General features: G+C 43.8%; 1 protein-coding gene across 2 annotated transcripts in view; it reads right to left on the reverse strand.

The window, feature by feature from the left end:
• Window positions 1–12,093: 12,093 nt before the first annotated feature.
• SCAF11 (SR-related CTD associated factor 11) overlaps window positions 12,094–16,380 on the reverse strand; it is a 45,075-nt gene continuing 40,788 nt past the window's right edge. For both annotated transcript variants that reach the window (XM_075274316.1, XM_075274315.1), the window contains exons 12-15: window positions 15,742–16,088; window positions 14,493–14,714; window positions 13,419–13,538; window positions 12,094–12,827 (exon numbers count right to left, since the gene is read on the reverse strand). In XM_075274316.1, coding sequence (XP_075130417.1) covers window positions 12,714–12,827; window positions 13,419–13,538; window positions 14,493–14,714; window positions 15,742–16,088 — 803 coding nt within the window. In that variant the 3' untranslated portion in view covers window positions 12,094–12,713. The remainder of the gene's footprint in view (window positions 12,828–13,418; window positions 13,539–14,492; window positions 14,715–15,741; window positions 16,089–16,380) is intronic.

The raw sequence follows: 16,380 nt of genomic DNA on the forward strand, positions 1-16,380 counted from the left end.
ACCTTATTTCCTGGACCAATACTCCACATCATAGTGATATTTGATTATAGGAGCCCCTGCTTCCCCAAAAAAATGATTACAGCACTGGACACTAGTTCAGGAAGGGGGAGGGGTTAGAGGGAGAGATTCCTAGCATGATCGATGACAATGTTGCTTGGATTGTGTCCCTGGCCAGTATTCCGCCTGAGATAGAAGGCTGACATACAGTCCGTGTTTCACAGCACAAATCTGCTCATATGTAGCCTACAGTATATAGTATGGAGGATCATCAGACTGCACTGTACTCGGCCTGTTCATCATGATGACGTTTCTAAAAGCTATTATTAAGTATATTGGTATTGTAACTTAAAAGTTGTTGAATTTTTGTTTTTATAGCCTTCTGTAGTTCAAATCAAGTCTGAGGTTCAGTTTCATTCTTTTAACTATATATTTGTTCCACGGACTGAAGAGAAAACCGCTACAGGCAAATGAAATGCAACTTTGTTGCAAAGTTTAGAAGCATTACTGTCCATACTGTAAAATTATAGGACATTCTGCCGCAGGATTTGGTATGGGAAAAGTGTGGCATCCTGACCATGCACCAAATGTAAAGTCCTGGTGTCTGCCATACTATTATGGTGGATGTTGGGGTAAAATTAGACCATATTGGCAAAAAAAAACCTTCAAGCAAAAGCCCAACATTGCGGAAACGCAGCTTTTTTTAGCCAAAGCCAGGAGTGGGTTGAACAGTAGATAGAAGTATAAGAACTTCCTATGTTTCCCATTCCTTTTGTAGCTATTCTTTGGCTCAAAAAAAATAAAATAAAATGCAACAAAATCTGCAACAAAAAAAGCTGTGTATCGTCTATGTGGGGCCTCAGCCTCCGTGTGAATTAAAGGGGTTATCGGTCAGGGTGTTAGCCAGATTTATCAGCTTTAAATTTATGCTGAGTGTGGGACTCCTACCATCCTAGTTATCTATGACACTCGGAGCCCTTACCTCCCAGCGACATACTGTCCTGTACAAATTACAGTATGGCACAGTATGTACCGTATTTTTCGGACTATAAGACGCACCTAGGTTTTAGAGGAGGAAAATAGGGGAAAAAAAATTTGACAGGTGACCCTGCAGCTGTATGGGGACGCATAGAGTGTTTTTTTTTTTTTTTTTTTTTGCGGGGCCAGATGTACTTTTTAGTTATACCATTTTGGGGAATATCTATTGCTTAGATCACCTTGTATTGAAAAAAAAAAAAAAACCCGGCGGTTTAGCAATTGTGATTTTGACATTCACTGTACAGGAAAACTATTAGTAGATCGGGCATTTTCGGACACAGGGATACCTAATGTGTATGTGTTTGACATATGATTTTCTACTTTTATATATATATTCTAGGGAAAGGAGTGATTTAGAACTTTTATTTATTTCATTTTTTTATTATATATTTTTAAAGCTTTTTTTTTTTTTTTAAACTATTTTATTCCCCCCCGGGGGCTTGAACCTGCGGTCACTTGATTGCAAGTCCCATAGACGGCAATACAACTGTATTGCCGTCTATGGGACATTCTGTATATTAGTATTACGGCTGGTCATAGACCCAGCCGCAATACTAATATAGCAGTGACAGGCCTGGGAGCCTCATTAGGCTCCCGGCTGTCACCAGAACAGATCGGCTCTTGCGATATCGCCGCGCAGGAGCCGGCCTGCAACTTTACAGATATGGTGCCGGTGGGGACCGGCCCCGGGGGAGAAGGTGCCGCCAATACAGACCCGGCATCCGCTGTACTAGAGAGGCAGATGCCGGCGAGGGATAGACGCTGGCACAGGTGCCGGGGCCTGAGACATCGCTACGCTCCTCTGCCCTGCATGAAGCCAGCGGCGGGGGGGACGGAGGAGCGGAATAGCATCACTCCTCCCGCTGCTGGCTTCATGCAGGGCAGAGGAGCGCAGCGATGTCGCAGGCCCCGGCACCTGTGCCAGCGTCTATACCTCGCCGGCATCCGCCTCTCTATTACAGCGGATGCCAGGCGCCACATTCGGACTATAAGACGCTTCTTTTACCCCCAATTTTTTTGGGAAAAAAAGTGCGTCTTATAGTCCAAAAAATACGGTAAGTGAGAGGTAACTGTAACTGTACTGCTAGGAGTCCCACCATGGTAAATCCAGTAACACACAGATTAAATTTCATGGGTGAACCAGTTGTGTGCAGCTAGCCTTACACTGTAGAAGGTATGTGGTATGCTAATGTCCACTTTCTTTGGATGTTGTCAATGTATGAAAGGTACTGTCCCCCTTATATGGACTGTCTCAAAGAGGAAAAGGAAAGATGGCAATAGTATGTGCTGCTTAATTTTACGGTATGTGGTACTTCTATAGTACTGGGAATGCCTACCACTGTGTATGGTCTGGCACGTGTTCAGACACCAGAGGTTTTCAGCTATTTACAGTACAGTCCATGTGGATGGGATTTTCAAAATGTAGTGGAAAATTTGTTGCAGAAAATGAGTTTGCAGCAGATTTCTCTATTGTCACACTTATTCTTTGTGGGGCCAGACAGCACACAAATGGGTTCGGCTTCTGTAGGTGGGTCCATGTGTTTTGCCCCTTTTAGTCAATAACTGATTTTTATTTATTTTTTATATCAGTAGTCAATGATAAACACATGCCCTTTTAGAAAATCTGACTGTATAAGCCCCTTCTAGCGCACCAAGGGATGTGCTGACAGTCAGATTCTCAGATGCAGTTTTTAAGCCAAACCCAAGAGTGGATTGGAGAGAAGTAATAGTACATGTCCTCTTATGCTCCATTCTCTGATTCATTGCTGGTTTTGGCTTCAAAAACTGTATCTGAAAACTGAAATGTATAAACACAATTATAATTCCTTATAATAAAGAAAAATATATAGAATCAGACTCTGAGTCTGACCTGTTCTTGTATGTAAGTGTCCATAAGATTGCACATTAGTCTCTCAACCAGTGTCAGTAGACGCCCTACTCCCTGTATATTTTATAAGCAGATGGAGAAACCAGTAGTTGTGTGCTTACTAGGGAGACCAAAATGATGAGATGGGCGGAAGTCAATCCCTTTATCATGGCCAGACACGTTCAAGTGATATAGACTGCCTCAGTCACACACCTTCATCTGAGTAAGTAAAAATCCATTATGGCGGACATATCCCATGATGACAAGACAATAATAACTAGGAAGATTTTATTCTCTTATCACATCTGAATCCTCCATTAGCCAGAGGTGTTCAGTAAGTTGAAAGAAGAAGAAGAAGAAAAAAAAAAAAAAAAGCTGTTTGATATATTCCCACCATTTCGATTTAGCTACAACTTTCTGAAGAAGATGGTAAACCAGCAACCAGAGGCCAAAACCTATTTCATTCTTATTTTATTTATAAAGTGATCCAGAGTCTGATTGTTTCCAGAAAACCAGCTGCTAATACTGTCTATAGTAAGAAGATTTACAATGTTGGTGTTCATCCAAAGCGGTTTCTCCAGCTCTCCTCCCTGCGGTTTGCAGGAGCACAATCCCACTGGAGAATGACCAGGAAAGACTAAAATTTGCATCTTGAAATTTTGATATTCTGGAGTCTGAAGGCAACACAACTTCTCCTTAATATATGCTTTGTCTATTCCTGCACACAGTACAAGTGTCGCAGGTTTCCTCCTGCTTTTAGAGATGGACTACAATTGGTTGTTAATCATTGCTCATTAAAACGTCTCTTTTAATTATACCTAGGAAGTCTAACCCATTTGTTTACCCTGTCTCCAGGAAATTAAAATTTTGTTAAGCTATCTTTAGTCTGTACTGTAACATGAGTTACGCAAGTTTTCCACCTCTTCTAGATGTACCCGATATCTGCTTTGGTGACTTCTACCTAAGCCCAGACTTTGATGTTGTGTTTCTTTGATATAAATGTGCAACCCATGCTTTTGTTCAGACCTATTCTCACAGGGTAGAAGATAGTCTTTACTAAATACCTGAAAACTGTGATACTTTCCAGACAAAACTCATTGAGGCTAAGGCCCCACGTAGCAGGGTGCAGTGGAAAACACAGAGCTAGAAATGGAATGCGGTATTTCCTGCAGTTCTTTTCAAAGAAAGTCTGCAGAATTTTTTGGTATTTCTGCTCTAGATATTTTTCTGCAATACGGGATTAACTAGAATCACATCCTCTTTGTAGGTACTGGAAAATGCAGGGGCCAAATCAGTGTTTTTACTATGTGGGGCTTTGGCTTACCTCCTAGCAGCAGCACAATACGAGGGTATTTCTGCCCCTCTGTGCTGGTAGGACATGTGATATTTTTAATTAGCACAATTGCAAGACAACACCCCTATAAGAGGGTAAAAGAGACCTCCCTTCCCTTGTGTTTTTTTTCTGTCCTATATGGTGAAACTGGTAGATGAAGGCTCTTTTGTCCTCCTGTTTTTTTTTTCCAAAAAGGGTTTTGAGGGTTAACTACTTACTTTTTAGTTTTCTCCTCTTCAGCTGTTCATTTCTTTCTTTTCCTTGGGAGTTTTTTTTTTTATCAACTCCCAACGCTTTCTTATTTCTCTCTCTGCTGCGCTCTGTCAGTGGCTATTATGGCCTGAATGTGCCTGCCCTTGTTGGATCGCAACCACTAACCAGTTTCTGCCTCTCCCATTTTCTCACCTTCTGACAGGAGCAGATCCTTGGGTCTTATATGTAACGCAGCCCATTTTCTTTGCCCGCCTTAAGACAGATTCATCGCAACCCACTCTTCCTGTACTGAAGCAGGTTACACTGGAAAATGACATTCTGGAATACCTGGACAAAGGGGCCTTAGATAAAGTCCTCCCCTCTGTATAAGGATTGGGTGTCTACTCCTGGTACCAATATAGTCTATGATTATAATCCTAATATATCTAAATATCTTCATAAGGAAAAATTGTTTCCGAATGGAGACCTTGAAGTTGGTCACATCCTTTCTTCAGCAAGGCGGTGTTCTTGTCACTCCCGACCTAAAGAATATGTACTTACATGTTCTAGTTATCCTCCTCACAGAAGGTAGTTGAGAATTGCTGTATCAATTACCGACCACAGGAGCCATATCCAGTTTGCGGCTCTGCCCTTCGGCATTGTAAAATATACAATATTCGGTGAAATCTGTAATCGGGTAGAGAAGCCTTAAAAGAGAGGACTAAGCGCCTTCTATTTATTAATGTCTTCAAGGAAACCCAGGAACACAGAGAATTTCCAGAATAATAAAAATCCCAGTCAATATCTCATTAGCTTACACCAATCATCAGAGCTCATAGTTAGGTTTATTCATCTGGACATCTTGTAGAGTTACAGCTTGGTTCATGTTTGATGGAACTCTGGGATTGTCATGACATCTTGTCCAGTATGACAGAGAAGAAATAGCAGGTAGACCTGCCGTAGATCCCCCATGGATGATTGCCACAACAGACGTGTGTCTCACTCATTTATGTTCATGAGTGGGCGTGTTGTCCTCCATCATCTTGTTTTATAAGGACAACTCTAAAATGGTGTACCCTAACCGCACCCATGTACCATGAAGTCAGCAGACTACAGCGTTAACCACATGTATGCCATGAATATTGTAATATATTTAACAGGCATTTACTCGGCTTCCTACACCTTTACCAATGTGGTGGCTCCAGTAACAGCCGTGCTCAGACTTCAAGGTTTGTTCATAGTGCCATATTTGGACAAATAGCTAATGAAAGAAAGATTATGAATGATAATCTGTTTTCCCTTAGCCCAAACAGCAGCACAACTGGGGTATTTCTGCCCCTATGAGCTGTTAGGACAGGTGGAATTTTTAATTACCTAACAGCTTTGACCCCTATAAGAGGCCAGAAGACCTGCTCCTCTCTTGTGTTAGTATCAAGTATGGCATACAGAGAGCAATTACAAAAGTGGTACACACATATAGAAAATCTGTACAACAGTACCTCCTAGGGAGGGAGCCTTGTGCTGCTGTTTGGGCTAAGGGAAAACAGATTATCATTCATAATCTTTCTTTCCCCCTACGCCCAACAGCAGCACAACTGGGGATTTAGCAAGTATTGTTTCCCCTAGGGCGGGTCATCCTGGCAGGCTGATGCCAAGACGGAGTGCCCAAATGCTGTAGCATCGGCCGTACGCCAGTCCAGTCTGTAATGTTTGGCAAAAGTCAGCTGTGAGCTCCAGGAGCTGCACATATTTGCTCTAAAGAGAGGAACCGTGTCTCTGCCCATGATGTCGCCACTGCTCGGGTGGCATGGGTTCGTAAAAACTCTGGAACAGGAAGATCTTGGGCCCGTAGGGAACAACTAATGGCTTTTCTGATCCATCTTGACAGGGTTGCCTTTGATGCTTTAGAGCCTCTATTGTGGCCAAACACATTGACTAGAAGATTCTCTATCTTCGGAACGGTGCTGTACGGTCTAGGTAAATACGTAGTGCTCTTACCAGATCCAGTGTGTGTAGCTTCTCCTCCTGCTCCGAAGTAGGCGAAGGAAAGAAGGCCGGCAAGGCAATTACCCGATTGGTATTCTGAAATGTGGGTACCTTTGGCAAGAATCCTGGGATGAACCTCAGCTGCACCCTGTCTGGAAAGAAGGTTATGAAGGGTTCGGAGGCCGCTAGGGCCTGTAGTTCGCCAACCCTCTTAGCGGAGGTTATTGCCAGCAGGAAAGTCACTTTGAATGCTAGGTACTTCCAGTCCACTTCAGATAAGGGTTCGAAGGGGGGCGCACAGAGCCCTTGTAGAACCGCATCCAGGTCCCACCTTGGGACGGGGGGCCATACCTGGGGGCGGAGCCTGGCAGCCCCCCTAAGGAACAGTTTGACGAGAGGATCTCTCGATGAACTGCGGTAAGCTTGCGCCAGTTGGATGAGCGCGTCCTCTCCCGCTGATTCCACGTACCTTGTACCGGGGTCTCCCACAGATGAGCTCCCCAGCCTGTGAGGGAGGCATCTGTAGTCAACAGGGTCCAGGCGGGCTGGACCGAGGACTTCCCATCTCGCAGATGGGTCCACCAGGGCAGAGTTTGCCAGGTGCTGATGGTTAACTGGATAGGCTTCTGTAATCCTGTAGGACTGTGGTTCCAGACTCTCAAGATCTCGTTCTGTAGTGGGCGCATATGCCATAGGGCCCAAGGAACTGCTTCTATGGTGGCGGACATCAATCCTAGGACCTTCATGGCCGTCCTGACGGTGAACCTCCGTGTAGTAGATAAGTGATGCACCGCCCGAGCAATCTTCCTTTTGCGAGAGGGTAGAGAGATCGTCATGTTGAGAGTCTAGAATAAGTCCCAGGAACTGAACTTGAGTTGATGGCACCACCACTGACTTCTGCCAGTTTACCAGCCACCCCAACTTGTTTAGTAGAGCTACAACGGTCTGCACCTGCGTGGTAAGAACCTCCTTTGAATGAGCTTGAGGAGCCAGTCGTCCAGATACGAGACTATGAATATGCCTTGAAGTCGCAGGGCATTAGCGACCGGAGCTATGACCTTTGTGAAGGTGTGGGGGGCAGAGGATATGCCGAACGGGAGGGCTGCAAACTGGAAGTGCGCCTCTTTCCCTTCTATGTATACGGCAATCCTTAGGAACTTTCAGGTCCAGAGTGACGAAGTTATCTCCAGGCTGTAGAAATGGCAGCACTGACCTGATGGTTTCCATGCGGAAGCGCACTTTGCGGATGAAGTGATTCAGGTATCTGAGATCGATGATCATGTGCCACTCGCCTGATGACTTGGGGACCAAGAAGACTGGAGAATAGACGCCTGTGCCTTGATCTGCGCAGGGTACCACCTCCAGCGTGGCCTTGTCCACGTACTCTTGAATCGACTTCTCCAGATGAAGTTGTTTGGAGCCCTGAAGAGGGCGGGTTCTTACCATCTTCTCTGGCGGCTGGGAAATAAAATTGATTTAATTGATTTTATAACCCTCCTGGATCGTCTGGATGACCCAGGGGTCCCGAATCTTTTGGCGCCAGGAAAGACGACCGCCCACCACAGGGAAGGGGGGGGGGATGGGGAGGGGGGAGGAAGAGGTGGGGAAATTAGAAGGAGGCACGCTTACGCCCACGAGAGGAGCCCCGACCTCTTCCTCTGCCGGACCGCCTCTGGATCCTCTTCTAGAGGCTCCCCATCAGGAGGAGCTCTGTCCTACAAAGGGCTGCAGTAGATTTTTGCTCTTGGAGTCGGCCAATCCCTCCATGATGCTCCTTTCCGAACAGTCGGCCGGGTTCAAAGGGGAGGCTGCATAGGCTGTTCTTGGAGGTGAAGTCAGCTCTCCAGGGCTTCAGCCACAGGGGCCGATGAGCGGCAGTGGATAATGCCATAGATTTGGCGGCCAATCTGGTCTGGAAGTGGGTGGCCTCAGGTGATCCACCAGCAAGGTGATGTCTGACATCGCCGCCAGGAGGTCATCCCGATCCACTCCGGAGTTGATATCCTTGGCGAGAGACGAGAGCTCTGCCCCCAAGCCAGTGACTACTTCATTGGCAACAATGCCAAGAGAGGCTTGGGCAGAGGAGGCCGAATAAATTTGTCTCAGGGATCCTTCCACCTGTCGATCCATAGGATCCCTCAGGCTCGACCCGTCTTCAGTCGGGAGGACCGTGCGTCTGGATAACTTTGCCACTGCCACATCTACCTTGGGCGGGGGACCCCACGATTTTAACTGGCCTTCAGAGATGGGAAATAAAGCCTTAAACCGTCTGGAAGGGGCGAAAGGTTTCTCTGGGCGCCGCCACGCTCCTTCCATCAGGCGGAGCATCTCCGATGAAGGTTTAAAGGTGCGGGATCTGCGGCTTGAGCCTTCTCCACCATCCTGGTCTCTGATCCTGAGTGTCTTGAACACCCTAGACATCTTCTCCATGGGGAAGATCTCTTTCTCATCCTCAGAATCATCCTCCGAAGACTCCACATCTCTGAGGCGTAGGTTCTCCAAGGGTGGAAGGGACAACTCGCACGGTTCCAGGCGCGGTGTCTTGGCCAGGTGAGAGACGGTCGTTTCCATTCTACTCATGGAATCCTGGACAAATCCCTTCACCCAGGATACCATCTCTCGCATGGGGGTCGCCTCAGAGGAGGGGGCTCTACATCCCCGACAAAAACGGTACTGGGAGTCATCAGGAAGCGGAATCTTGCAGGTGGCACACGCAAGGTGCTTCCTCTTTGTCATTGCCTTCCTCCGTGGAGGGATAACAGAGGAGCACTAAACACTCCTCACAGCACTCCTCCTAAACAAACACTAAACACAGCACTAAACAAAATTGCCCCCCCCCCCCGGACACGAATCACTGCAAGAGCTTCTCCGTGCTACTTGTAACCGGAGCGACAAGCATTGAATGGTGGGCAGAGGGGAAATATAAAGGCCAGGGGGAAGGAGCTTCTGGAGGAAACACCCCTTCTGTTTGTTTAGGGCCAAATAAGCACAAATGCGGCTAATGGGGGCCCCCCCAATCTTCTAGGACTCAAGTCCTCTTGGGAGGAGAGAGAGACCCCCCCGGACCACCTTAAAGTAAAAATCCGCTCGTTTCTAGAGGTTGGGGCCGCCGCGCGACTCACGCTACTGCGCATGGGCGGCGGACGCCCATGCCGGCAGACCCGGGACCTAGAGAAAGGTTCCTAGGTCCGGAAGTTCCCCCCTACACAGGGAAGATCCGGACTCCAGCGCAGCAGACGCGAGCAGCGTACGCGCAACCCGGAGGACTCCCCCAGTGGGAGGAGAACGAAAGTCAGCAAGAAGGATGAAAAATTAAAAAAAGGTCTTCCACTGTCAGGTAACCGGAAAAGAGGGGGGAGAGAAGCAGGCCCCTATGAGAGGTCAGAACCCCTGCTCCCCCCCTTGACCACCTGTCCTGTCCCACAGGACAGAAAAAAACACAAGGGAGGAGCAGGTCTTCCGGCCTCTTATAGGGGTCAAAGCTGTTAGGTAATTAAAAATTCCACCTGTCCTAACAGCTCATAGGGGCAGGAATACCCCAGTTGTGCTGCTGTTGGGCGTAGGGGGGAAAGCCCAGTCAGAAACCATCCTGCTCCAGCACCTGCAGACAACTATGTCTTTTCTCCAACATCTAGGCTGGCTAATAAACTGGGAGAAGTCAGAGGTGATCCCTTCCACACGGAAGTTCATCCTGGACTCAGTCCACCTATAAATTTCTTTACCTTTGACAAGGAGAGAAAAAATAATCAGAGTTGTTCAGTATCTTCTCAGAACAGGTCTGGTGTCCATCAGAACATAAAGTCCTAGGCCTCATATCAGCCTCAACCGATGCAGTCCCTTGGACTTTATGGCATATGCATCCCTTCCAGTCAGGAGTACTACGGGTATGGAATCGTCGCCTTCTGAGTCTTGAAAAGAGGATTAGACTTTCCTCCAGAACCAGTCTTTCAATCGGTGAATACACCTGAAAGACTGATGTCCACAGTCCAACCTGTTGCCTATCGATGCATCCCTTTCAGATGGGGGGCCCATCTGTACGATATTACCGTACAGGTAGTCTGGAGCAGGCTAGAAAGGCATCTGGAGGGAACTCAGAGCAGTTTACCTGGCACACTTTCAGTTTTCCTTGTTTGAATGCAGAGCACATGCTGAAAAGTGATGTATAGACATTGGGAACACCAAATGCCTTATTTTCCAAATAGCTTCTACGATTGATGGGGTCATTCCTGGCATCCTTTCCATTGTAAACGCTAAATATGTTGTGTACCCATATATACACACAGCTTATACATTCCCCCACATGTATAAAAGTGACATACATAAAAGTTATGAGGTATATCAAAGTAGTGTGCTCTTTAACAAAGTGGTGACTGCTAAATAGGTTTGGGAGAGGCGGAAGAAACAAAAAAAAAAAATTTAAACTTTAACGATGGTTCAGTTTGTTGATACAAGTGCACTGAAACTCAAAGTTTTCCAACATTTATAAATCACGACCAGAGCTACAGATTTCTACCTGTGCCAACAGAATCAGGCATGACATTTAAAAGGGTTATCTAGGACAAGGAGTATAACTTAAGGGGGCACCCGGCCTCAGAACAATGAATTTTTTCTCCTCTTACTATGAGCCATCATTCTTTCTTCACTATAGTTAGATGATTGGATGGGGAAGCCTGCACCAAACATATCCAACTTCTTCTCACTGTACTATCTCATAGATTTGTTTTTATTTTTTTTTTTAAAAGAAAAAAGATCAACTGGCCCTGAAACCTTGAGAAAAAAAAAAAAAGATTTAAGTTTGTATGCAAAATTATTCAACCGTAGTTTAAGGTAGGCATCAGGAAAGCTACTGTTGCAGATAATAAGTGGACCCACAAACCTCCATCAACCCCACATAGGCTAACAAAAAAAAAAAGCTGCTGTTTGGGGTTTCTGCTTTTTTGCGCTTCTGTAAAATTGCAAACTTATCTGATAAATTACCCAAACCTCCATTATACCTCTATAAAGTATGAAGGCAGCGTTCTTAGAAAGAATACATCCTTAGCCATTTGTTTTGACCATATAGACGACATTAGGCCACATTATGGTCACTCACAACATATTCATACGTTTCCAGGAGGAGAAATGAAAAGCTTTAAGGGAGCCTTCACACGGAGTTTACGCTCCGCTCATTCGGACACGTAAACATGTGTCAAACTGACCGCTGTAAAACACAATCCCATAGACTTCAATGTGTGCCGGTCTTCCGCGCGCTACACATTGAAATCAATTGGAGGCTTTTAAACCCACTGATTTCAATGTGTAGCGCGCGTAAGACCGACACACATTGAAGTCTATGGGATTGTGTTTTACAGCGGTCACTTTGACATGTGTTTACATGTCTGAATGAGTGGAGCGTAAACTCTGTGTGAAGGCTCCCTTAATAAGGAAAAATTGCTCTAGAATTGGGCATTTAAAAAATTTTTTTTTATATTTTGAATTTTATGACTTTTATGATTTTATATTCATGGGGCACTGACAAAACCAGACATGTTAAGAGCGCCTGCAGATCTTCTTTACAACAGTTGTTTTATTTTTCTTGTTGTAAATAGGCAGAAGCTACCATCTGTGACACAGTATCTAAAAATGGAGATTTCTGCATAATCGTCCAAGCACATAAAAATTCACTAAAAAAGACAACCCAAACAAGCAGCATATTTATTTATTTGGTGTTTCCATAGATCATGTCCATCTTAAAAATATATATATTTGTTGGACATAATATTTTGCAGTAGGCATATTGTTATTCTGAAAGTTTATTTCTCAGACAGATTCTATATCAAGATACAGACACCTGCATACATTGGGTACACTTAAAGACCAGCGTGTCCAGTTAGACTAGAAAGGAGCCAAGAAAAACATCTTACTAGTATTAGAAGAAAAACACAATCAAAGATTCTTATGATCAGACTTTTTAACCAACAGATTACATGGACTGTACACACAATAACCAGCTGATAGCCAAGTATTGAGATTAACATCTCTAATATTACACACATCATTGAGAAGGTCAAAACTCTGTACATTATTATTCATATGTTCACCCTAATAAAAACAAAAATCCATTAAAGTCTTTTCGGGTAAGGGTAGAGGAAAAAAAAACAAAAAAGTTCTAAATCAAAAGGTTTCTATGATGAAAAATTATTTATCAAAACCCAGGTCCAATCACAGTCGTGACCATTGTGGAGACACTGAAATTGCACTTGGACAGTTTAGTGTAGCAGTCCTTAGTCTGCCGATGTCAATCCAGTGATTGCCTGCTGTTCACAGTTTGTCATCAGTCCCCTTTTTGCGAGAGTGTTTATATTTATCCACGTAAGCCTTTACAAGATTTGCCACTTTAGCTGAATCAACTTCTCCACTTTTACTATGACAAACCTAGAAAAGAAAAAGAATCCAGCTTTTAAAGAAGCAATGTGATATACATCTCCCCCAATCTCTAGCCTCTGTCACTAACTACTGTTGAGGAGACAGCTCCCGTCACACAGCTATAATGCATGAACTCACAGCTCCGCATCTTTAGCCATATAGTCTTAGATTATTTAGGAGAATATAGACTGTAGCTGTTTACCATGAGGCAGAGCAATTTTTCTTCACACTACTATAACTCCCATGAGGCATCAATACAGCATCACATAAGTGGATAACATACAAAGCAAAAAGAAAAAAAGTGAAAGACTTGTTCCTTATTAAAGGAAGGATGATGCCACTATTGAGAACTGGAGTGAAACTGAGAACAAATTTATTAAGGCTGAGTTCACACAGAGTTTTTTTTGGTCAGGAATCCGCCTCAAAATCAGCCTCCAAAAAAGGCCAAAGTGTGTAGCTCTGGATATATTATAAAGATCTAATGTGTGGTCCTAGCTGTCAGGAGAATATGGGTCCCTCGTGCATATTCACACTGCTCTGTCTAATCTAACCTACAGTAGAGATTTCACAGACATTTAAGCAGTCACTGGGCAGTCATACCTTGTCTACAGCCTTTTTCACTATCTCTTTATATTCATCCTTTGTGATATCTTTATTTTGATAGTATTGTTTTATGGCAACTTTAACTTCTTGTGCTGCCCTCTCCTGAATTTGGATTTTCTATAATTAAAAAGAGAAGTCATTAAACACATCTAATTGGCAAAGCATTCTGATCAATAAACACATTGTATCACAGACTTACTGAACATTCTTAACATGTATACTCAATGTACAATCCAGTCGTGGGGCTCGGCAGCAAAGATTTCTATGCATTTATTAGACCAGCTTCACACAGACAGATTTGGTCCAGGAGATTTCTCAGACAGAAGTCTGAACCTTCAGCATCATAGATGACTATTATTGCAGGGAGTCCAGGTCCAGGGTTCAATCCCAGACACATAGCCAATAGAGATGAGTGAGTAGTATTTGATCGAATACGAATATTCGATCGAATACTCGTATCGGTCGAATACCACGCGGGAAAATTCCATTGAATTCAATGCAAAAACCTCCTCGTGCTCCTCGTCCTGCTACTTCCGGAACTTGGAGGATCCAATGTGTTGAACTTTGGTTTCGATGGAAACCGGAACATTCCTGTTTTTTCCCATAGACTATAATGTTATTCCATATTCGATCGAATACTACTCGCTCATCTCTAATAGCCAACATTCAGTCCATATCTCTTGAACCAAACCTGTGTGCCTAGCAGACCTTACTGTGAGAGTATCGGTCAAGTGTAAAATGCACGCTGTTGCAGGGAGTGGAAATAAGATCCTAATCCATTTTATAGTAAAATTAAGGATTCTACTTCAAAGGAGTCTACTAAAACTTTGTGCAGAGCAATAAGTAACGTTTCTGCCCAATTAAAGGCCTTTGTCACACTCAGTTGCAACTGAATCTGACGAAGGCCATTAATTGGGCCGAAATGTTACTCATTGCTCTCAAATGGAATCCTTAATTTTACTTTAATGTGACAGTAATTACATATCGTGGTAAAGGGTGTGAGGTGGAGGGAAAAAAAAGCTAAAAGTGATTGTTGATACAAGGTTTCATACAGAACACAACTATGGTTACCTTTTCCTTTTTGGAGCTATCTGCACTAGCTTCCACTGTCACACTCTCCTTTCGAGTAGCAGATTTAACAAAAGTATGAAGATTTTTGCTGTGACCTGTTGTTGCCACACTGCCAGAATTTGGTCCTAGAACGACCCCAAGGGTTCCTTGGACTGCTGCTGGAGCAGGCAAGAGTGGTGCACTTATATTATTACTTACATAGGCAGCACCAGGATGACCCTGCTTTATATAATAAAAAAAATAAACAAAAAAACAAAAAACTTAGTTATCAGTTAGTAGTATAGCAGTTCGTAGCACTGTCAATGCCTAAGGAAACAGACCAATGAATATTTTTGCCCATTTCTGAAGCCACCATAATTCCCCTTGAATTGCACTAGGAAAAACTTAAAAAAAAAAAAAAAAAAAAAAGAACACACCCTAATGGATACATATACTGTAGTTTCTTTGTAGAATGCCAACACTAAAGATTGTAAGCAGGTTTCACAGGCGTACCGTATCGGACAGCCATTTGAAGTTTATGTCCAGTACACCACTTTACATGGCCCTAGTAATTTTCCAATAATTGGGTACAAGCATTGCACTGCTCATTGTGAACTATTAACAGTATAGACTGTTTACGACAGATCAATGGACTGCTTAAATGGTAATCCAAAGTGGGCATAACTATTTGTTATGTCAAGATGATCCATGGTCACTACTATGTTACACAGTTGAATATCTTTCTCTAGCCCCTACCATTCCCAAACAATCAGTACTGTCAGGCAAGGAGTGTAATTCTGGGCTCTGACCATAACTCAACTGTGCTGGAATCGTTTATTATAATCGGATGCTTAGACATGGAATTGGTGAAAGGTTGTCTTTAAGGGCGAATGCCCTATGTAGAGGCCCACAGTGATAAAGCACTGTAGGAATAACCACAAAAGAAATGCATTTTTTTCTCGAAGCGCTTTTCACAAAGTCCACATAGGTTTCCTCTGCAGACTTTCTGCCTCCATTATACCTATAAGGAAACCGCCTCCAACTCCTCTGCACCCAGAAGAATACAAATGGTGAAACAGGGAGCCATAGGTCAGGTAGGTCTAAGCAGGTTAGGATACATATTACAGTATATGTGTATGGTCAACGTTACACTTTTAGCATCTGCTAACCTGACCGTTAATATCCCAGTATGGCTCAAAACTGAACGATTATGTCATAAAATAGCAAATGAATCAAAGTTGCTTACAACATACAGAAAAATACAAGATACCTGCAGTGGTTTTCCATCTTGCTGTGGCGTAATGTAATTGATTTGCTGGGATGGAGGAGGCGGTGGTGGGGGTGGCGGTAATCCCTGAGGTACACTTGATGGTGCAGACACCTGAACTAGAGGTAGTGCTGGGTGGAGATGAATAGGAAGTGGTGGGTGGAGATTATATGGATTGTGCTGGATGTTCACCAAAGGGGGATGGACACCCACTGGATAGGGAAACATATTCATTGGTTGAGGGGGTGCAGCAATTGGCTGCTGCACAACATTCATTTGAGGCTGCACCATATTTACAGGGACTGGAGCACTTTCAGTTTGTTGACTTCCTTGCTCTTTAGACGCTTGATCTTTAAAAAAAAAAAAAAATGAATAAAAGACAAATTAAAACAATATATATATATATATATATATATATATATATATATACACTAAAAGCCAGCACTTTATGTAGGAAGTTCCAAGACCACTTACAGGACCACAATATGTAAAATGGCCCTGCAAGGGATACGGTTTGTAATGCCTATTAGAAACATTCCCTATATGTAGATTGAGAAACCAAGCGGATATGTTTGTGACTGGGCTACGTACCAACTACATGCGACACTAGGGTACATCTACACAAACAATGCTTAGATTAAA

The sequence above is a fragment of the Leptodactylus fuscus genome, chromosome 5 (genome assembly GCF_031893055.1).
Source record: "Leptodactylus fuscus isolate aLepFus1 chromosome 5, aLepFus1.hap2, whole genome shotgun sequence".
NCBI lineage: Eukaryota > Metazoa > Chordata > Amphibia > Anura > Leptodactylidae > Leptodactylus > Leptodactylus fuscus.